The sequence below is a fragment of the Poromitra crassiceps genome, assembly GCF_964638095.1.
Source record: "Poromitra crassiceps genome assembly, chromosome: 6".
NCBI lineage: Eukaryota > Metazoa > Chordata > Actinopteri > Beryciformes > Melamphaidae > Poromitra > Poromitra crassiceps.
The window spans coordinates 31,265,471-31,286,476 of record NC_139627.1 but is presented as its reverse complement, the minus strand read 5'-3'; the positions used below and the strand labels follow the sequence as shown (position 1 = coordinate 31,286,476).

Below are 21,006 nucleotides of genomic sequence, written 5' to 3'. Positions count from 1 at the left end.
GTTACGCCATCACATTCTACATCATTGCTTTGTCAAGGTAACCCACGTAGTTTATTCCAAACGGCAATGGTTGTAGACGTTTATAGTCCCACCCCCTGTCCAGGCCTACATTTGTCCATGACATCATCCACTCCACCAATCAACATAGGTTTTGGTCTTTTGAACCACCAATCAACATGTTTTTTTTGTTTTTTTGTTTTTTTGGAAATTTTAATAAACACATAAACACAGAGGGAAACCAAGAAGAATTAGATGCACATTTGCTTGCATGAAAACAAACAATAACAGATTTGCATGACAAAGCACAACACAAATCAATTAAAAAACAAACAAAAGAAACATTTCTTTCTTTCTTTCTTTCTTTCTGTCTTTCTTTCTTTCTCTTGTAAATTAATCCATTTTCAGACAAAGCAAATGTAAAAGCTGGCCTTTAAATGAACCAGACTGCAACTTAGGGTTCTCCTGAATCGTGTATGGCACTTGATGCTGACTGTTAGAATAGGTTCGAAAAACAACATACCGGAGAGTCAGATGCCCCCAAAATCATTGACTACATTTTGATCTACTCTAGAAACTGTTTAAAACTCACCTGTTGTTCCTGCAGAGGGAATTGCCACCTTCATCGCTAAAGTCGGAGGCGATCCCATCCCCAGTGTGAAATGGATGAAGGGCAAATGGAGGCAGGTCACACATGGCGGTCGTATCTCCATTGAACAGAAGGGTCAGGATGCCAAGCTGGAGATCAGAGAAGTGACCAAATCTGACTCTGGCCAATACCGATGTGTGGCCGCCAACAAACACGGAGAGATTGAATGTAGCACCGACATGCATGTTGAGGAAAGAAAAGAGTCGGCGGCGTTGGACGGAGACCTCAGAGCCAAACTGAAGAAGTGAGTTCAGGAGCTTCTTGAGTGAGAACGGTTTTAGAATTGTTAACTGACATTTTCTCTTAGCCACCATCTTCTGTTTGTTCTTAGTGCAAAAAGCCTGTGACTTTAGGGGCATCTAGGCATAATATCCAATGTGCGTCTATTTTGCACAGACTATTTTAAAATGGTGTCTCCTGTGGCTTTATTCTTTAGGACCCCATCAAAGCAGAAGAGTCCCCAGGAAGAGAAGGACATTGATATAGTTGAGTTGTTGAGGAACGTGGACCCCAAAGAGTACGAGAAGTACGCCCGAATGTATGGCATCACTGACTACCGCGGCCTGCTGCAGGCCATCGAGCAGCTCAAGAAGGAGAAGGCTGAAGAAAGTGGAAGACCGGTAAACCTTAGTTGAAGTAGCTGGTCTGTGGTGTGAGTGGGTGTGCTGTCTGTAGTGTGTGTCGGTGTTCTGTCTGTGTGAGAGTGGGCGTGCTGTCTGTGGTGTGAGTAGGCGTTCTGTCTGTGTGAGAGTGGGCGTGCTGTCTGTGGTGTGAGTAGGCGTTCTGTCTGGATGTGAGAGTGGGCGTTCTGTCTGTGGATGTGAGTGGGCGTGCTGTCTGTGGTGTGAGTGGGCGTTCTGTCTGTGGATGTGAGAGTGGGGGTTCTGTCTGTGGATGTGAGAGTGGGCATTCTGTCTGTGGATGTGAGTGGGCGTGCTGTCTGTGGTGTGAGTGGGCATTCTGTCTGTGGATGTGAGAGTGGGCGTTCTGTCTGTGGATGTGAGAGTGGGCGTTCTGTCTGTGGATGTGAGTGGGTGTGCTGTCTGTGGTGTGAGTGGGTGTTCTGTCTGTGGATATGAGAGTGGGCGTTCTGTCTGTGGATGTGAGAGTGGGCGTTCTGTCTGTGGATGTGAGTGGGCGTGCTGTCTGTGGTGTGAGTGGGCATTCTGTCTGTGGATGTGAGAGTGGGCGTTCTGTCTGTGGATGTGAGAGTGGGCGTTCTGTCTGTGGGTGTGAGTGGGCGTGCTGTCTGTCGTGTGAGTGGGCGTTCTGTCTGTGGATGTGAGAGTGGGCGTTCTGTCTGTGGATGTGAGAGTGGGTGTTCTGTCTGTGGGTGTGAGTGGGCGTGCTGTCTGTGGTGTGAGTGGGCGTTCTGTCTGTGGATGTGAGAGTGGGCGTTCTGTCTGTGGATGTGAGAGTGGGCGTTCTGTCTGAGGGTGTGAGTGTGAGTGGGCGTTCTGTCTGTGGGTGTCGTGCTGAACATTGCAGAGCTTGTTTCTTGTTGTGTTGCAGGAAGTGGAGCGTGGAGACAGAGAGTCGGATGAGGATATGGCCAGACTGGTAGCTGACCTGCAGAAGAGAATGGAGCGCACAGAGGTTCGTACCCCCAGCCTGTCTACTACTGTAATCATGCTGTTCTGCCCTCAACATGTATTTTACGCCGTACACGGCCTCAGGCAGTGAGCTAAAGGATCTTCCAACACCAGAAGCAGGAGCCAAGGTTCAAGTATTTTAGTGGAAGCCCTTTATGTGAAAAAGGTGGAGACTCTGGAGAAACTACATACCTTTTCCCCTTAACTCACCCTTGTCGTCTTCTCCGTACCACTTATATAGCCTCAGCCAGGAAGGATTTATTACATCACTGATGACCAGTGTTGAGCTCATTACTTTAAAAAGTAATATATTACTCGTTACTCTTTTCAAAAGTAATATTATGACTGTACTTATTACTCCATATGCCAACAGTAATTCATTACATACTCATTATTACCCAAAAATTGGTAATTGCGTAAATTCTCATCAAAATGCAGAGTTTGCATGTGCGTATGTGTTCATACAGGTCTAATCGCTTTGCCGGAGCACAGCTAAAGCTTCAAACTAGCAGTTGTTTCTACAGCCTATGCATGAATCCATAAGTTACATGCTTGATGAAGAGCACACCTGGCTCAAAGTCCGCATCTTCATTGAAAACGCCAAATAAAACTAGATTAGCACGTGTCCCCTTTTACAAACACCTTGATGCGTAAATTCCCCTCCCCCCTTGTTTCACGCAACACCAAAGTAGGGGAGACCAGGAACAGTTGTAACAAGGGGTGTGTGTGTGTGTGTGTGTGTGTGTGTGTGTGTGTGTGTGTGTCTGTGTGTGTGTGTGTGTGTGTGTGTGTGTGTGTGTGTGTGTGTGTGTGAGAGTGAGAGAGAGTGTGTGTGTGTGTGTGTGTGTGTGTGTGTGTGTGTGTGTGTGTGTGTGTGTGTGTGTGAGAGAGAGAGAGAGAGAGAGAGAGAGAGAGAGGGTTAAAAAGAAGCAGCATTAGTGCATTACTGAGTCTATGTTCTGGGCTATATAGCATTTAGGGAATAAATATTGTTCCACATATTGAACATGATGTTTAGATGGCTGGGTTAAGCAAAGTGCATTGGTCAATTTATTATTAACAGGTTAATTGTATAAGCGAGGGAAAAATCGGATCGGATTGATATCGGTATCGGCAGATACTCAAGGTTGTGGTATTGGTATCGGGATCGGATATGGAAAAAGTGGTATCGTGCCATCCCTAGTACGGATCCCAGGTTGGGACTTGGGTCCTAAGGTTCGGGTAGACCCCTGAACATCTCTCGTGGATAGTACAAGAAAGTGTTGTTGAACTTTGGTAGTATCTTGGGTGGTTTTTCTTCCTCCATGATAAAAACATCATTGTCATAATTACTTTAGTTGTCAGTTAAGATTCATGGCTGCTGAGAATCCCCTCTGCTTGCTCCTGTAGCCTGTAACTGTGGTGAAGGACATCTCCGACCAGGCCACCTTCACCAACAAGGAGGCCGTGTTTGAGTGTGAGATCAAGATCAATTACCCGGAGATCACCCTGTCCTGGTACAAGGGCACCCAGAAACTGGACAACAGTGATAAATATGATATCAGCATCACGGGCGACCGACACCTGCTGAAGATCAAGGACTGCCAGTCCAGAGACCAGGGCAACTACCGTGTGGTGTGTGGGCCGCACATCTCCAGCGCCAAGCTCACTGTCATGGGTCAGTACAACACAGCTGCCGCACCTGCAGGCTCCACCGGTGCTGCACGCCACCCTGCAAAACAAAAATCAGCCTTTCAGGAATTTATTAAACTTGCTGATCTTGACATAAAAAGCCCATTGTGAGTTCTGTTAAATACAATTTAGTACAATGATCATAGATGGCCAATGTTAGATTTTGTTACAAACTTGATAGGTTTTTCTCAGGTCACATGACTTGGAGATGAGTTACAATTTTGATAGCTTCATACTTGATGCACGATGAGAAGACTAGGGACATTTTATTTTTATAACCCTAGAAATAATACATGTATTAACCGATGCGCACTGTTGTTCTTGGTGTGTTTCAGAAGCAGAGGTAGAGAAGCATCTGCAGGACACATCGGGTAAGGAGGGCCAGTCGTGCACGCTGTCTTGTCAGTTGTCCATCCCTAACTTACAGACACAGTGGTTTAAAAATGGCAAGCGCATAGAGATGAAGGGCAGGTTCACGTCCGAGGTGAAGCACAAGATTCAGAAGCTCTTGATCAGAGACCTCAAGCCTGGAGACCAGGGGAGATACAGCTGCAGATATGAGAACCTGGAGTCTTCCGCCGACCTCTGGGTGGAAGGTTTGTACCCGCATCCTAGAACCTCCTAGAAGTGGTCGATATTCTGCCCTCTTACTAACCTCTTACAACTACTATCAAGCTGAGACTAATATTGAAAATTTAGATTCTCCTCTTTTTTTTCACCCGCTCTTTCTTCCTGGATTTGTCATCCTCTGTCTTAACCCTCTTTATCCTCTCCTGGGTGATCTTGCAAATTTTCCGCCATCATCATCTCATCATTCTTTTTGTCTTCATCCATCTCAACTCAAATCCATCACCCCAAAAACCAGCCTCATCATAACCGTCATGAACTCACTGTGACGTTCCTCTCTAACCTCATTGAATGTTTTGTCAATGAAAACTACATTCAAATAATTTCATACATTCCCGTTGCAATGACACAAACATTTACCATTCACGTGTTTATCTGTTTTAGCTGAACAAATTCATTTCACCAAACGCATCCACAACATCGAAGTCAACGAGCGCCAGTCGGCCACCTTTGAGTGTGAGGTTTCCTTCGACAATGCAATCGTGTCGTGGTACAAAGACACGTGGGAACTGAGAGAGAGCCCTAAGTACAACTTCACGAGCGAGGGCCGAAGACATTTCATGGTGATCAGAAACGTGACCACCGAAGACGAAGGTGTGTAGAGCCGCGCCATCGAACCCCAGTCTCACCCCCAAAACCTTTTTCCTGTGGATTTTTCCCATCAGTGTTTTGTCTGAGTGTTAAATGGTCTTATTACTAATCCCATGTAGGCGTGTACTCTGTGATTGTGAGGCTGGAGCCCAGAGGAGAGGCTAAGAGCACTGCTGAGCTTTATTTGTCTGGCAAAGGTACAGTCCCCGGTCAGGCAGCACCTTTCATGTTCACCGTGTGTCTGTTCAGTGTTTAACACCATGTCCACTCTCCCCTTTTTCACAGAAATTGAATTAGCAATGGTGCCCTTTGGTAAGTATTTAATCTTCTCGCCAACGCATTTTAATAAACTAATTTTCGTCACTTTTAAAGAGCAGTTAACACCAATCTACTACTAGGTGGTGGTGCTCCTGTTTTAATAATTATATGCAGTCTAGAGCTTATTGTTTTCTCTAATGTACTGTTTATAGCAACTGTACTTTTTTGGGCAAATGCAATGCAATCAAATAAAGTGGTATTCGCTAGTGAATTGTCCCTCACACATAACCCAAATTCCATATAGATATCCCAGACTCGTCAGTTCAGAGGCCCGAGGTGCCTTCAGTTGCAATTCAAGGTAAGACTGAGACCTGCCATTCAGGACATTTAGTTCGCTTTGAAATCAATCACTCACTCAATCTATCAAACAAACACTTTTTTCTTGTTGAACATTGATAAAATCACTTATTGCTGTAATTATATTGTAATTTTCTTTTTTTATACAAATGATAACAATAGAAGACCAAATTCCATACTGTATCCATTTACAATACAAATTTAATCTTATATAGATTTACTTATTTAACCTATATATAGACATCAACATCAACTCTTTGTCTCAGACATTTTAATTGAATTGCTTTTTATATTTATATATTGGAGCTGTTCAAATAGAAATTATAAATGCAATATAAATATATAAGTTCTGGGATCTATAACTGTGGTTCAGGTCACATGACTGTAACCTGCCACATGCCTCCGTAATGAAACCATCATGTCTTCTGTCTTTAAAGAATCCTATCAGTATGAAGAAGCCATGGAACAGAGAGGTATTTGTTTTTATATTTCCTTTGTTTACAACCAACTCCAGGTCTTTCAGTGAAACTAAACTAATCTAATCTAATCTATTGTTTTAGGATCTAGATTATAGAAATCCCACCAAAATCTGATACAATCACTCACCTGAGTGTTCAAGTCAAATTTACCAACATTAACAACAACATTATGATACATATCTGTTCTTAATAATGGAAACAAATACAATTTTGTCTTCAGAAGAATCCACTGAATATTCCTACCACTATGAAGAAGAGGTGGAGGTGGAGCAGGGAGGTACAACATGTTGTATTTCTGCTCTTTTACACTAATTCATTCTCTCCATTCCCATCCCAACCCTCAGGACAGATGTGGGCAAAATAGTTCAGTAACTTTCATGAGGGATGCCTCATTTATATCCCAAATGATACCGAGGTTTCCCCTTAAAGTTAAATCAAGCAAGACTTTCTTGAATGCGAATTTGCCCAAATCTCCCTCTAATATCCATCTTAACTTCATTCATCATGATATGCGGTTTGAATCAAATTCCAACAGCGCAGAGATCACATTTTGTCTTGTTCTTGTTCCTTTAACTCATGGTTTGAAGCTCGTCTTTTTCATTTCACCCTCTTCACTCTCATCCCGTCTTCCATCCCTCCATCAGTAGCCACTCACTAACCTTCCGCCATGTTGCCGTTTTACACCCAGGCCTGGTCATCTTGTCCCATCTCATGTTGTGTTTTGTCCTTCTTGTGGTTCTCGTCACCCCTTCAGTCGAGTATGAGAGCTGGACAGAAGAGACGGTAACAGAGCTGTCCACAACGAAAGGTATCTGCAGCTGGAGCCTATTCTGATAATCCATAGGAACACCTTAGTGTAGCGCTAAGCCCAATTTATGATTGGTCGCGCGACACTTTTGAAACTGTCTCTCGACAGATATCAGATCAGAATCAGATAAAAAAAACTGATCTGATATTTGTCGAGAGACAGTTTGAAAATTGTTGCGCGATGAAACATAACTTGAGCTTAACACTTCCAGCTTCAACTCCAACCCATTCTCCCTCCCACCTACTCAAATACTGACGTTTGGTCAGGAGGACCCCTTGGCATTTTTCAACATCACCTTTTTCGTCATTTTCCTACGCCATGAGGCCATAGCCAGCAACTAAAAGAAAAAATTTAATTATTAAATATGACTTATGGTTAAAATGTACTTTGGAAATGCTGGGTATTAAACCCCGGTTGTTGGCATCAAAGTCAAACGTAAAAATGGTGGCCAGTAAGGGCGTTGGGGTGACAGATAGGAGTCTATCTGCCACCCCAATGCCCTTACTGGCCATCATTTTCATTTCATTATCACACTCCTGTGGCGGCAATTTCAGATGTTGTGGGAGTTATATAGAAGTCTATTGCAGTACCCTGCTCATTGTGGGAGTTATATAGAAGTCTATTGCAGTACCCTGCTCATTGTGGGAGTTATATAGAAGTCTATTGGAGTACCCTGCTCATTGTGGGAGTTATATAGAAGTCTATTGGCCGACCCTGCACATTGTGGGAGTTCTACAGAAGTCTATTGGACTACCCTGCACATTGTGGGAGTTTTATAGAAGTCTATTGGACTACCCTGCGCATTGTGGGAGTTCTATAGAAGTCTATTGGAATACCCTGCACATTGTGGGAGTTCTGTAGAAGCCGATTGGACTACCCTGCACATTGTGGGAGGTCTATAGAAGTCTATTGGACTACCCTGCACATTGTGGGAGGTCTATAGAAGTCTATTGGACTACCCTGCACATTGTGGGAGGTCTATAGAAGTCTATTGGACTACCCTGCACATTATGGGAGTTATATAGAAGTCTAATGGACTATCCTGCACGCTGTGGGAGTTATATAGAAGTCTATTGGACTACCCTGCACATTGTGGGAGTTATATAGAAGTCTAATGGACTACCCTGCATGTTGTGGGAGTTCTATAGAAGTTTATTGGACTTTTTTTTATGATTTTTTCCTGATTTCCCCCCTATTTTCTCCCTAATTGTACTTGGCCAATTTCAGCCTGCTACCCTGGTCACTTCTCCACCCTCTGCCGATCTGGGGAGAGCCATAGACTAGCACCATGCTTCCTTCGACACATGCGCAGTTGCCAGCCGCTTCTTTTCACCTGACAGCGGGGAGCTTCACCGGCAGGACATAGCATGTGGGAGGATCACGCTATTCCCACCACGTCCCTTCTGCCCCGAACAGGCACCCCGACTGACCAGAGGAGGTGCTAGTGCAGAGACCAGGACACATACCCTTAACCCTTAATCCTTAATCGTGCCTGTATAGATGCCCGACCAAGCCGAAGGTAACATGGGGGCGCGAACCTGCGACTCTTGTGTTGGTAGGCAACACTACCCAGACGCCCAGAAATGTATTGGACTACCCTGCACACTGACAAATGAGAAAAAAGGGACCCATTGTGTTAAAAAATGATGCCAAGGAGTCCTGACAAAACGTCAGTATTTGACGAGTTGAAGTGAGAACATGTTGTCAACTTATTTTCTTCTGCTAAGATTGTCTGTCTCGTACTGCCTATATGTGTTTGTTTGTTTTTTGTTTGTGTGTGTCTGAGCCTCTCTTTAAAATGTCCTGTATCTCTGTTGGCTCTCTCTTCATGCGTGTGGCCTGTTTATTGAGTCTTGTGTCTTGTTCATGTCGTCTGTTTCTGTGTCTCTTCCCCAGTCCTTCCCCCCAGCGATTCTTCTTCTCTTGTGTATATCTGTGTTACTATAGTAACTTCTCTCTGCTCCTTGATGTTTCCTGATAGTCGCAGACTGTGGTGATGATTCTGATGTTTTCTTATTTTCTCACCAGTTGCCAGAGTTCCCATTGAAGAGACAGTGGAGACCAAGAAAGTAGGAATGAGAGAGGAAATCCCAACCAAAGGTAATGCAGTGCTGCCTGCTGCCTGGCTCACCACTTTGTCCTGGTGCTCCGTGCTCCATTAGTCTCAGATCATTTGCTTCTGTCTTAACTATGGTGGCCAGATGTCCCACATGATTTGTCTGGGATTGTCCCGGTTTCTGACAAATATCTGTAAAACACTCAAATGTCCTGGCTTTCAACATTCACTACTAAATTGTCCCAGTTTTAATCACAATTCAAACAATAATAATATTATACTTGTTTTCAGCACTTACAGTACATAGATGTTTATCATGTTCTGTCCACTCCTAACCCAATCAAAAAACAAACTGAATTCAACACTGATTTGTCTGTCTGTGTCTCAATCAATCAATGTGTCGTCGTTAAGGCTGTTGCTAGCCTAGGACGCTTGCGTCTCTGTCTGAATCTGTCAATACACTAACGGTTAGCTGTAATGTTGAAGACATGTTGTTCTGAAGAGCTTTGCGAAGTAGCCGGCAACGAAAATGCTCCGTTCTGCACACAGTTAGCTCTATTATTATACAGTTTTCAAATAAACTATGTTTTGGTGGATTTTTGAAGACAAAACATGTCCATGGTGCTGAAAGGTGCAGTCACTAGGTGTGCTATGCACTGAAATAATTGTCCCCCATCCCGATGAAAACACCTATGGTGCGTGGCGTGCATAAGCGCATACTTAAGTGGCCCGGTTTGGGGGTTTAAAAATGTGGTCACCCTAGTTTTAGGTATGTTGCTGTTTGTTGCTCTTGTGCCTTAGCTGTCTTGACATGGCCAATACTTGTCCGTCTGTGTTATTTATTGTTCTTTTTGGTTATAGACTTGTCATTGGAGTTACCAGTAAATACTGTTGATCATTCTTGTTTGTCATATTATCATATCTTGTGCTTCCTTGCTCTACATGCAAATGCATGACGTCTCTCTTAGCTAAAGCAGTGAGTGCTAACACAGTATGCTAATGTCTTTTAAGTTCACAAAGCTCTTATCACTCATCCTTGTCTGTGTTAATGTTTCTTTTGCTTTATATATACTTTACAGAATTACAAAAGCAACTGTAGTTGTTTTTTGTTGGTCTGTCAGATCTCTTGTGCTTCTTTGCTCTACATGCAAATGCATGACGTCTCTTAGCTAAAGTGATGCAAGGCTAACACAGTGAGTGTCTTTTAAGTTCCTGAAGCTCAGAAGAAGCCAGAAGAGAAGCCTAGACCGACTGTGAAGGAGCCATCACCACCTAAAGGTACTAACATGTCTCTGCTGTTGACATGTACCTGTTTAATAAATCATTCATCATTTGTTCATTCATTGGTGTAGTATCATAAAGAGCATTTTGTACTCCTTTAGAACCTTTCCAGTTCTCCATAACACTTTTGTGTTACCATAAGTGTCCTAGTCATTAAACTGATGCTACTGTATGTTCATTAAAAAGGGCAAATTCGAAAAGAGCAAATTCACTTAACTTTACTGAACTTTTCAAGTTCCCGAAGCCAAAAAGCCGGTTGAGGAGAAGGTCGCTGCTGTTTCTGTTCCAGAGCGGAGAGAACCTACAGGTACAGCTGCTGAACTCTGCCACATTCACTTCTCCTTTTTGTTGTCGATATCATCTGTTTTGTTGACTATTTCAATATGACGTTTGACTTTTGCACATCTATTCTACGTCCTTTTGTTATCCAGTTGTCTTCTTGTCTATCTTGTGTCCTTCTGTTCTCTGTTGCACCATTTACTGGGCAGCATAACCAACTCAGACCTCCGTTTCTGTTAGTCAATGTGATTGTTAACTTTTAATGTGTCTTAAAAGAACTGGAGGAGGTTAAGAAGCCTGCTGCTGCCCCGGCTCCGCCCACAGAGAAGCCAGCAGAAGTGCCAAAGAAAGGTACACTGTCCACAGTAACAGATTATTATGTCTGGTGTTTGTCCTCTCACCTCTTGAGGTCTGTGTTGTGTGTCTTAATGTTATGCCAAATGTAATCGTATTATTTGTTTTTAGTGAAGGGCGTAATATGGTTTGCTCATTTCTTAATACTCTTACCAAGGGTCCCACAGCTCCTTGAAATCCTTGAAAGTTTGTGAATTTGAGAGAGAAAAATTGAGGTCTCCAAAGTATTTGGAAATAGACATATTTATGTCTATTTCCATGACATGAGTCATTGAAAGTGCTTGGATTTATATATGTTGTGCAAGAATAGAAATAGCTCTTATAGAAATTGAAGTTCTTTTAATATTTGTATATATTTTTTATATATATTAGATATATGTTCAGCTGTGTGCATGTGTCTCTCCCGCCATCTGTGCATCCTTGTTTCACGCGCTGTTTTTTCCCCCCATACTCTCTTTAATTGTTGTCTGTGAGCTTCTGTAAAGCCTGCTCGTTCTCATTATAAAAATCATCAGTCTTTTAACAGTAATCAACCTTGATTCGTGTCTCAAACTATGCCATGTTTGGTACTTGCATTTTAGGGAATTGGGCATGGAAAGTCCTTGAATTTAATGTTTAAGAAGGTGTGAGAACCTTACTGATCAGTCCTTCTCCCCATCTGGGGTTTAGTCTTATTCTTGCTATTTGAGCATCTTGATAACCTTTAATATTACTGAAGCATCTAGCTGATATTTCTATCTGTGTTACCTGAAGATGAGCACAAGCCTCAGGCACCGGCAAAGCCTAAAGTGGCACCTGCAGCTAAGACCGAACCTGAACCCAAGCCCAAACCTAAAGCAGAACCTGAGCCCAAGCCTAAGACCACGCCGATGGCTCAGAAAGTGGAACCGGAAGCCAAGCCGCCTCCAAAGGTGGAGCAGGAGCCAGAAGCGAAGCCAGCACCTGTGAAGAAGCCAGTGACTCCACCATCCAAAGGTATTTGCGATCTTGTTTGGATTTGCTTTGTCTTTTCCTTTTAAGTTCTGACGAATCTGAACTAGCAGCTTGTCTGTCTGACTGTGTTGTTGGTCCATATGTGTCTTTGACTGTGTTTGCAGCTTCTAACATGGAAGCGAATCTTTTTATTTGTGAGTACCTATATGTGTTTACTTTCTCTGCACACATCTAAACCGATGTGCCTGTTGGTTTAAGTCCCTGAAGAGGCTCCAAGACCAGAGCTGGCAAAGATCAAGCCTGAACCAGAAGTACAAAAACCCCAACCAGAGATCCGTAAACCTGAGCCTACTATATCGAAACTAGAAGCCACAGATTCCAAGCCAAAACCTGAACCAGTTGCAGTTTCCAAGCCAGAAAAGGTGGTGAAAAAAGACGAACCTGAAGTGAGAACACAAGAGCCCACGGTGCCAAAAGCAGAACCTACGAAAGCAAGGCCAGAAGCAGCACCAGTTCCCACCCCAAAGAAAGGTATACAACTTCTCAGGCCAGAGAAGCAGCTCTGTTTTTTTTCTTAATCTTCTTAACTCTACTTGTGTGACTAAGCTGTTAATGCTTATTGTGTTTTGTTTGCTTGTGTTGTTTGCGCTAGCAAACTGCTTAACTCTTTAACCTTTGGGCCTCTTTAATTTATCCCCAACTTTTATAGCCTTAGGCCCTGTTTACACAGCAATGTTCCCTGCATAAAATGGCAAACATTTCTTTCCGTCAGTGCCTTCCTTTTACCTTTTACACGGCAATGGCGTTCTTGGGGCCTGAAAACGCAAAAAAGTGAAAACAGGTTCCCAGAGTGGAATGATTTGATAACGCCGCCCTTACTGTCACCATGTAAAGTGGCAAAATGCAATTCAGGTGACGACACAGCCCCCCTTTGCCATGGAAGACAATATAAGGTTTTTATTCTGTAATGGACCAATTTGGAGCAGTTTATCACCATTTGTGACTTCTGTGTAACTCTATCGTGTGGAAAATTCATTTAAAGTTTAATCATATAAAGCTAAATCAATCCCGTTAGAAATAGACAGAATACAGGAAGCTAGGCTTTTTTACCTTAAAAATAAAAGCAGTAATTTATAACTGTGTAAATAAAAAACAGGACCACCAACTCACTATGTGTGAAAATTTACTTTTAGTGACTTTAAATTATACTCTACATTAAAGACGGAGATGGACAGAGCCTTCTGTCCATACTCTGCGTTCATTTTGTGTGTATTTCTGGCCGTCCTCTGAAAGCTTACGGATACGCATGAAATGCAGCAGACACAAGCTCACACATTTGACTCTCTACTGCCCACTGGGGGATGTATTGCACATGATACCAACATGAAAGACACATGGAAGTATTGTGGGCAGTGACAATTACACCGTTTGAAACTGGCGCATTTATTTTCGTATGAAAATGAAGTATAATTAGGCCTTTAGTTGTCTGTGTTCTGTGTATTTCCGATCACACACCAAACAATCATTGCAACATGCATCATTGAGGCTATTAGTTTATTTAATTGCCATTATTGTGAAGGTTTTAACCAGAAGTTTCAATGTTATTCTGCCTCACTTGACACTGAGTTTTTTGCGGCTTCAGTCTGCATGCAAAAAAAACTCCTGACGCTGTGTACAAATGCGAAATCAAAGGCGAGAACACGACGACAGTTTGCCATTTTATGCAGAAACCGTCATCTAAACATGGCCTAACTAATGACAGTGTATGTATGATGTGGTAGCCTACTGTTTGCCTTGATCTGTGTTATTTTTTAATGCCACCATAGAGGGAGTCACTTAAAGTTACTTATTTAGAATGTATTTCTTAATCGCATAATTGCATAGCCTGCTAGGCTCACTTGTAGTACCTTGTTCTTTTGTCTGTCTTCTAACGTGGACCCATCTGAATTCATAGAAGATTTAGAATTGTATATTGTGTCATTGTTTGTCATAGTTCATTCAAATTAAATTCAACTATCTGACAAATGGCATGTTCTTTTAAAGTGCCGGAAGCACCAACAAAGGAGGTGGTGGTCACACCTCAGCCACCAGCTGAAGTACAAGTGGACAGAGAAGAAGTAACACCTCAAAAGAAACCTGTGGCAGCTCAAGGTACAAGAAATCAGCAGGCTGTCAGTGACCCTTAATCTCAGTGGTCTTGGTAATAAAAACCAAAACCCACTAAAGCTTGAAATCTTAAACTGACATCTCGTTGGCTTCTGCAATGTGTTTGTTTTTTGTTTTTTTGTTTTGTCTAATGTCTAACCTCTGGCATACAGAGTTATTATGTTGTTAGTGATGGGCGGGACACTGTTGTTGTTTGTCAATTCTTGAGTTGTTTTGTCATAGCTGTCTTTTCCTGTTTTGCACTCGTTAGAGTGTAGATCTTCAAATTAATTTCATATATATGAGACCTCTAATGAACTTGAATGGTCCTCTTTAAAGTTTATGTGGAGGAAAAAATACCAGAGCCTCCCAAAGCAGCCAAGAAACCAGAGGCTGCTGTGCCTCCTCCCAGAGAAGAGCCTCCTAAGAAAGGTATATAATGTCTCTAATGGATCTTTGCTCAGTAACAAACTCTTTCTTAGCTTCTTCTGTCTTGTGTGTTGTCATACAATTTTCTTAAATAACTTAAACATGTGGAATTACTTTACTCAAATCAGTGACATACTTTAATTATACAATTTCCTTGAATAATACAGATTATCATAGTTTAAGAATAACATTACCTTTTCATTGAAAAGAGAATTTGAGTAAAGTATTCACCACTGTGTCAGAATAGTCCTTGTTTGTGCGGCAGCACATTTGACCATTCTGTATAGTCATGGCTTGTGTATGTTTGTGTCACACCCTCTTAAAGTGATGAAGCCCAAACCAAAAGTCGTACCTGAACAGGTGCGTGGGAGAGAACCTGAACAAGTACCTGAGAAGGTTGAGGTAGAGCAGATTCCTGACAAAAAGCCAGACATGAAAAAGCCTAAAGAAGAGGAACCAAAAGACTCTTGGACCACACAGAAACACACCCCTAAAGATGAGAAACCAGAGGATAAGATTTCTCTGAAGAAAACTCCCAAGGCGGCTAAGGAGGAGGAACCTGCCCCACCAAGTGCAGGCCTGAAGAAAGTGAAAAAATTGCCTTTAGATGAACCAGAACAAGAAATAGTCAAACTGAAACCATTCGAGAGGCCTGCCAAACCAGCAGAGGAGCCAGAGAAAGACAAAAAGGAGAAGCCAGAGAGGGATGTGATGCCTTTCCATAAGGTAGAGAGGCTCCCTAGAGAGGAGGAGGCCAAAGAACCTCCGAAGAAGCCTGAGAAAGCTCCCGCAGAGAAACAGGAGCCACCAGCCAAGGTGATGAAGCCAGTAGATAAAACGAAAACACAAGAAAAAGAGCCAGATGAAGGCAAAGCACCAACCAAAATTAAGAAAATCCCACCACAGGAAGAAGAGATAGAACATGTGAAACTGAAGCCTTTCTCCAGGCCATCCAAAGATGTTGAAGAGCCTGAGAAGAAAACACGAGTACCCGAGAAGGTTCCAGAGAGGAAGCCTGAGAAGTTAACCGAGAAGGTTCCAGAGAGGAAGCCTGAGAAGTTACCTGAGAAGGTTCCTGAGAGGAAGCCTGAGAAGTTACCTGAGAAGGTTCCAGAGAGGAAGCCTGAGAAGTTACCCGAGAAGGTTCCAGAGAGGAAGCCTGAGAAGTTACCTGAGAAGATTCTTGAGAAGAAGCCTGAGAAGGTACCCGAGAAGGTTCCAGAGAGGAAGCCTGAGAAGGTACCCGAGAAGGTTCTAGAGAGGAAGCCTGAGAAGTTACCTGAGAAGATTCTTGAGAGGAAGCCTGAGAAGGTAGCCGAGAAGGTTCCAGAGAGGAAGCCTGAGAAGGTACCCGAGAAGGTTCCTGAGAGGAAACCTGAGAAAGTACCCGAGAAGCTTCCCAAGAGGAGGGCTGAAGTACCCCAAAAGGTTGAGGTAGAGCAGATTCCTGAGAAGGTGCCTGTTGAGGTCGAGGAGGTAGAACTTGGGAGGGTGCCTCACAGAAAACTAGAGAAGAAAACCGAGCGGATCCTTGAGAAGGCTGCAGATGAGAGGCCACCTCAGAAGAAGCCTGAAGCGAAACCTCAAAGGGAGGTAGAGGCTCTTCCTACAGGTATACCTGAGGCCAACCTCAACTCTTTGTTACACAGCTCTTTCTATCTTCTTCATGTGTGCTAAGCATTCATGTGCCATAAAGCAGTATGTTTTGCATTTTGCATTTTCTTCCATCTTGTATACTTTAAGCATAGTAATATATTTATTGTATCGGATAGTAGTGTATTTAAAGAATTTTCGCAATCGTTCCAATGTTTAAAATCATATTCACTGACAAAGGAGTAATCTAATACTGAACTATTGCCACATCTTGAAAAGGTATAGTGTTATATTACATCCCTCTTACCTACTTGTGTCTGTTGTGTTATTTTATGTATGCTGGGTCTGTTGTATTTTTGTATGTTAACTGTCTAAACACATGCACTGTCTTCAGTTAAACATGTATTCATTCTTTAAAGAACCGGATACTAAGAAGATTCACAAGATTCTGCCTCCTGTTAAAGAGGGGGAGCCAGATAGAAAAGCCTCTTCACCAGAGAAAGGTACTGACCTGGGTGCTTTTGCTGCATCATTATCTTAAAAGCTTGATAATGCACAACAGGTGGATTATCTACTCCAGCGTTAGCCTCTTTTCTCTGTGTTGTTTCTCTTAACCCCAGTGCTTAACTTTGTGTTGTTTTGTTGTCATCTCTTGGCACTGCTGCATGGTGCCTTCTCTTCACACATCTTTACACTTCAAGTGAAAACCAGTCTTGTCAAGCTAGAGCAAAGGAAAGGAGCTCAGAAGATACAAGAAGTTTATTATGTGACAGCGGAAGCTTCTCCGACAGAGAAGGTCTGGGAACATGAGGAGGTGGTGGAAGAATATGCCAAAGTGTCTTATGAGGATGAAGCGGTGCCTATAGGCAAGAGTATTGTATCATCGCCAGAAGTGGACATTTTCACTACAGTGGAAAAGCCTAGCCAAAGAGATGAAACTTCTGAACTGAGCGGTGAGATATCTGTTACTGATGTTTCAAAGAGGAAAGTTAGCAGGGTAACAAAACGTAAAATCATCCCCAAAACCAAGGAAATTTTCATTGAGGAAAGTGAATCTAACAAAGTCACATTGCAGGGTAAACCTAGCAAACATGAAGCTCAATTTGAAGAGGAGTTTTTTGTCAAGAAAATTGATTCACCGTTAGAGGAAATTATAGATGAGAGGAAAGACAGTATATCGGTATGTGAACCGTCAGGCATAAAAGAGGTTCCTAAACAAGAAGCTACTGCAACAGTCAAAAAGAGCAGAGAGGTAACTGTGAAAACAAAAACTGTCCCTGAAGATCTGTCTATCCATACAGAGACTGACAGTAGATCACAACATATTCACACAGATACGAGGAGGCAAGAAACCGAGCTATCAGACTTCATTATTCCAGAGAAACTGGAATCATCTGAAGAGAGGATAGAGGCACTTGAGGAAAAGTCATATTTAGTTGAGGACATTCCATTCAAGAAACAAGTGAGTGTAAAAAGTAGGCACACCAAAGTGATTTCCTCAGAAGAGAAAATGATAGCCAGAGAACCAACAGAAAGAAAGGACATGGCTCCCAAAAGAGAAAAGGCATATGAAGAACTTTTGGTTGAGGAAGATGTCAAAATACGAGAGGGAGAACAGGAGTTAGCAGAAACTGGGGAAACTATTTCATTTGAAAGAATACAAGTAATAAAAGTAAAGGATGTTCCATCAAAGAAAGACATAGGAAAAGGCAAACCTCCCCAAATTATTAGCACAGAAGAGATAAAACAAATTCGACAACCAGAAGCTGAAGGGAAGACTTCAGTGACATATGAGGAATCATTCATTGATCGTGATGTGGAGATCATATCAGATGCTCCAGAGAAACACAGTAAAACTGAAGAAATTGTAGACTTTCTAGGTGAGAAAATCCAGACAACAGAAGTCACAGTTAAAGACAAACCTTCCGTCACAGTTAAAGACAAACCTTCTAAAGTAATCCCTACTAAAGTGAAAATGGTAGGCAAGAAAACAACTAAACAGGAGCAGATTGAAGTAAAGGAATCACTGGAAATAATTTCACCAAAGAAACATACACTTCCTAAAAAGAAAGGAGAGGATATAATTGATACAGCACAGGAGGTGAATACAGTGAATATTACTGAAAAAGCCAAATCTAAGACTGAAGCTGTTGGTGAGAAAACAATAATACAGGGGACCATGATCAGAAAAGAGTCAGTAACAGATATCGAGCTCAAGCCAAAAGTTATTCAACAAGAGTTGAAGTATGAACCAGCCACTACAGAAATGTACCCAGACAATGAAGAAACTACCACCAGGGAATGGGAATCAGATGTTGAAGAATCTCCTGAATCTTCCATTGAAGAACAAACAGACATCCCTCTTCAGAGGGTCGATACCATAAAGAGCAAAGAAGCTCACATGATTGAGGACACAGTTGAAACAAAACCAGATGAGAAGAAAAGGCATTCCACTAAAACATCTTACAGAGGTACAGAGTCTTACCTGTCATCATTTTCTTCGTCATCATTGTCATCTCCATCTCAACAACCTAACATCTTCATATCACTCATTGTTTGGATACCAGCTGTATTCTTACTCATCCTGAAGAACTGAGGAGCCTCCATGGACAATCACTTCAACCTCAGTCTGAGATCAACCTCATTAACATGCAATCCAGTTTGTTAACCTCTTGATGAGTTCATCATCGTCTTTATCATCCTAGGGCAGTGATTCTCAACCCTGTTCATATTAGAGACCCCCTATTTGATGAGATTTTGTCTCTCGGCCCAAATCTGAGAATATGTTTTATTGTTGGATGTGATTGTGTCCAGAATTCCATGACTACCTGTATTATAGGTAGAGATAACAGATGAGCTATGATCAGAACAGTCATTCTTCTACAGTCTCTGACTGTGTTCACTTCTTGTAAATGAAATAATGCTGAAGTTTAACAATTCACTGAGGACCCCCCTGGAACCCCCTCAAGGACCCCTTGTGGTCCCCAGACCCCATGTTGAGAACCACTGTACTAGAGTGTGGTTTCATGCTTTCTATCATTTCTCAGTTTGCCATGTTTGTGTATGTCTGTTCCCATCCGTTCATGGTCGTGAAATTACATTGTTCTCTTGTTTTATCTTGCACCATGTTTTCAATGTTTGTCAACTGTTTGTGTAAGTCAACCATCTTTTACATATAATCAGTATCTTGAGTAAAAAAAACTGATTATTCTTTAAAGAACCAGAGGCCAAGGCCAAGAAGATTCCCAAGACGGTCCCCGCTGCTCCATCTTCTGAAATAGAGGATGAGCCACTGACAAAAGGAATGAGACCAGAGAGAGGTACAACAGCACATTTTGCGGAAGTGTTCAAAATGCCTAGTATATAATCTTCCTCCGTGAATACACCGCAGGTTGATTATCTGCTCCTGCTACCCTCTTATCTCGGTGTTGTCTCTTTTAACCCAAATGTTTGTGTTTCTGTTGTTTTTTTCCTAATCTCTTGGCACCGCTGAATGGTGCTTTCTCTTCACACCCCTTAAATCGTCGATCCTCAAGCCTCGACCAGTCTCGTCAAGATAGAAAAAAGAACAGGAGCACAGGAGGTACAGGACATTTGTTATGTGACGGAGAAAGCTTCTCCCGTAGAGGAGCTCTTGGAACATGAAGAAGTGGTGGAAGAATACGCTGAAGTGTCTTATGAGGATGAAGATGACATTGTGGGAAAGGGTGTTGTATCATTTTCAGAAGAAGACATTTTAAGTACAACAGCAGAACCTTATCAAAGCGTTGAAGTGTCTGAAATAAGTGGTGAGATATCTGTTACTGATGTTTCAAAGATGGCCCCTAGGGAAGTTAAATATAGAATCCTGCCAAAAACAAAACACAAAAGTATCATTACAGAAAGCGAAACTAAGAAACACGTTACCACAGTGCTGGATAAACCTACCAAACAAAAAGCTCATTCGGAAGAGTTCTTTGTCAGGGCGTTTGATTCTCCAGCAGAGGGCAGTGTTATAGATAAGAGAAAAGATACTTTAAAGCAATCATCAGACGTAAAAGAGGTTCCTAAAGAAGACAGGGAAGCTAGGCCAAGCATAAAAAATAAAGCTGAGGCTGAACACGTTTCAGTCAAAGCCAAAGTGCCACTGGACCGAGATTCACAATCCACAAAACCTGAATTTGCTACTTCAGAGGAGAAACATTTGGTAGATTTGTCACCAAAGGAAGAAGTTTCACCCAAAGAAAGTGGAGATGAATTCAGCAAAGCTGACATGACTAATGACACAGTAAAGGGAATACAGTCAGGAAAGGTTGGGGATATTCCAAAGGAAGGTGTGAAAAATGGAAAAACTAACAACGTAATTACTTCAAAAAAGAAAACCGAAACAAAGCCGACTATACGGGAGCAAAATTATCAAAAAGATGTAATGGTTCCCTTATCAGAGATCACAGATAAAGAGCCTGTGCAAGACACTCCTGAAAAGTGCACTATCACTGATGATGGTGTCAGAGTAAAAGATGAATTACAAAAATCACAGGATGGTTTTGAAAACAAAGTGCAAGCATCAAAACAAAAAGAACAGAGAATAAACACTGAAGCTGAAGGTGTTCAGTCTGAGGCTGTCACAGTAAAAGGCAAAGTGACTTCCACTGAAGGAAAGAAACATCCAAGACAGGAATGCATTGAAGGAAAGGCAACAGTTACACTTGTGATGGAGGAAACTGCTAAAGAACCGTTGATGGAAGATTTGCAGAAAAAATATGACAAACCGAAAGAAAGCTTCAGACACAGTGAAGAAAGTGAGTTGAAAAGCATTTCTTCAAAGATAGACACATCACCATCAGAAATAGTGCAGGACTTGGCTAAAACCGCGGAGATTACAGATGAATCCATCCAGTCAGAGGTAGTAATAATTAAACACAAAC

At 42.2% G+C, this 21,006-nt stretch overlaps 1 protein-coding gene across 1 annotated transcript in view; it reads left to right on the top strand.

The window, feature by feature from the left end:
• Positions 1-7,055, top strand: part of LOC310777840 (titin-like) — a gene marked incomplete at both ends in the record, with an annotated part of 108,377 nt that extends 101,322 nt beyond the window's left edge. Inside the window, 10 exons of the mRNA XM_083638190.1 lie at positions 605-890; positions 1,083-1,266; positions 2,159-2,242; positions 3,628-3,895; positions 4,245-4,505; positions 4,921-5,130; positions 5,247-5,324; positions 5,413-5,439; positions 5,690-5,743; positions 6,976-7,055. Coding sequence (XP_083494316.1) covers positions 605-890; positions 1,083-1,266; positions 2,159-2,242; positions 3,628-3,895; positions 4,245-4,505; positions 4,921-5,130; positions 5,247-5,324; positions 5,413-5,439; positions 5,690-5,743; positions 6,976-7,055 — 1,532 coding nt within the window. The remainder of the gene's footprint in view (positions 1-604; positions 891-1,082; positions 1,267-2,158; positions 2,243-3,627; positions 3,896-4,244; positions 4,506-4,920; positions 5,131-5,246; positions 5,325-5,412; positions 5,440-5,689; positions 5,744-6,975) is intronic.
• Positions 7,056-21,006: the final 13,951 nt, after the last annotated feature.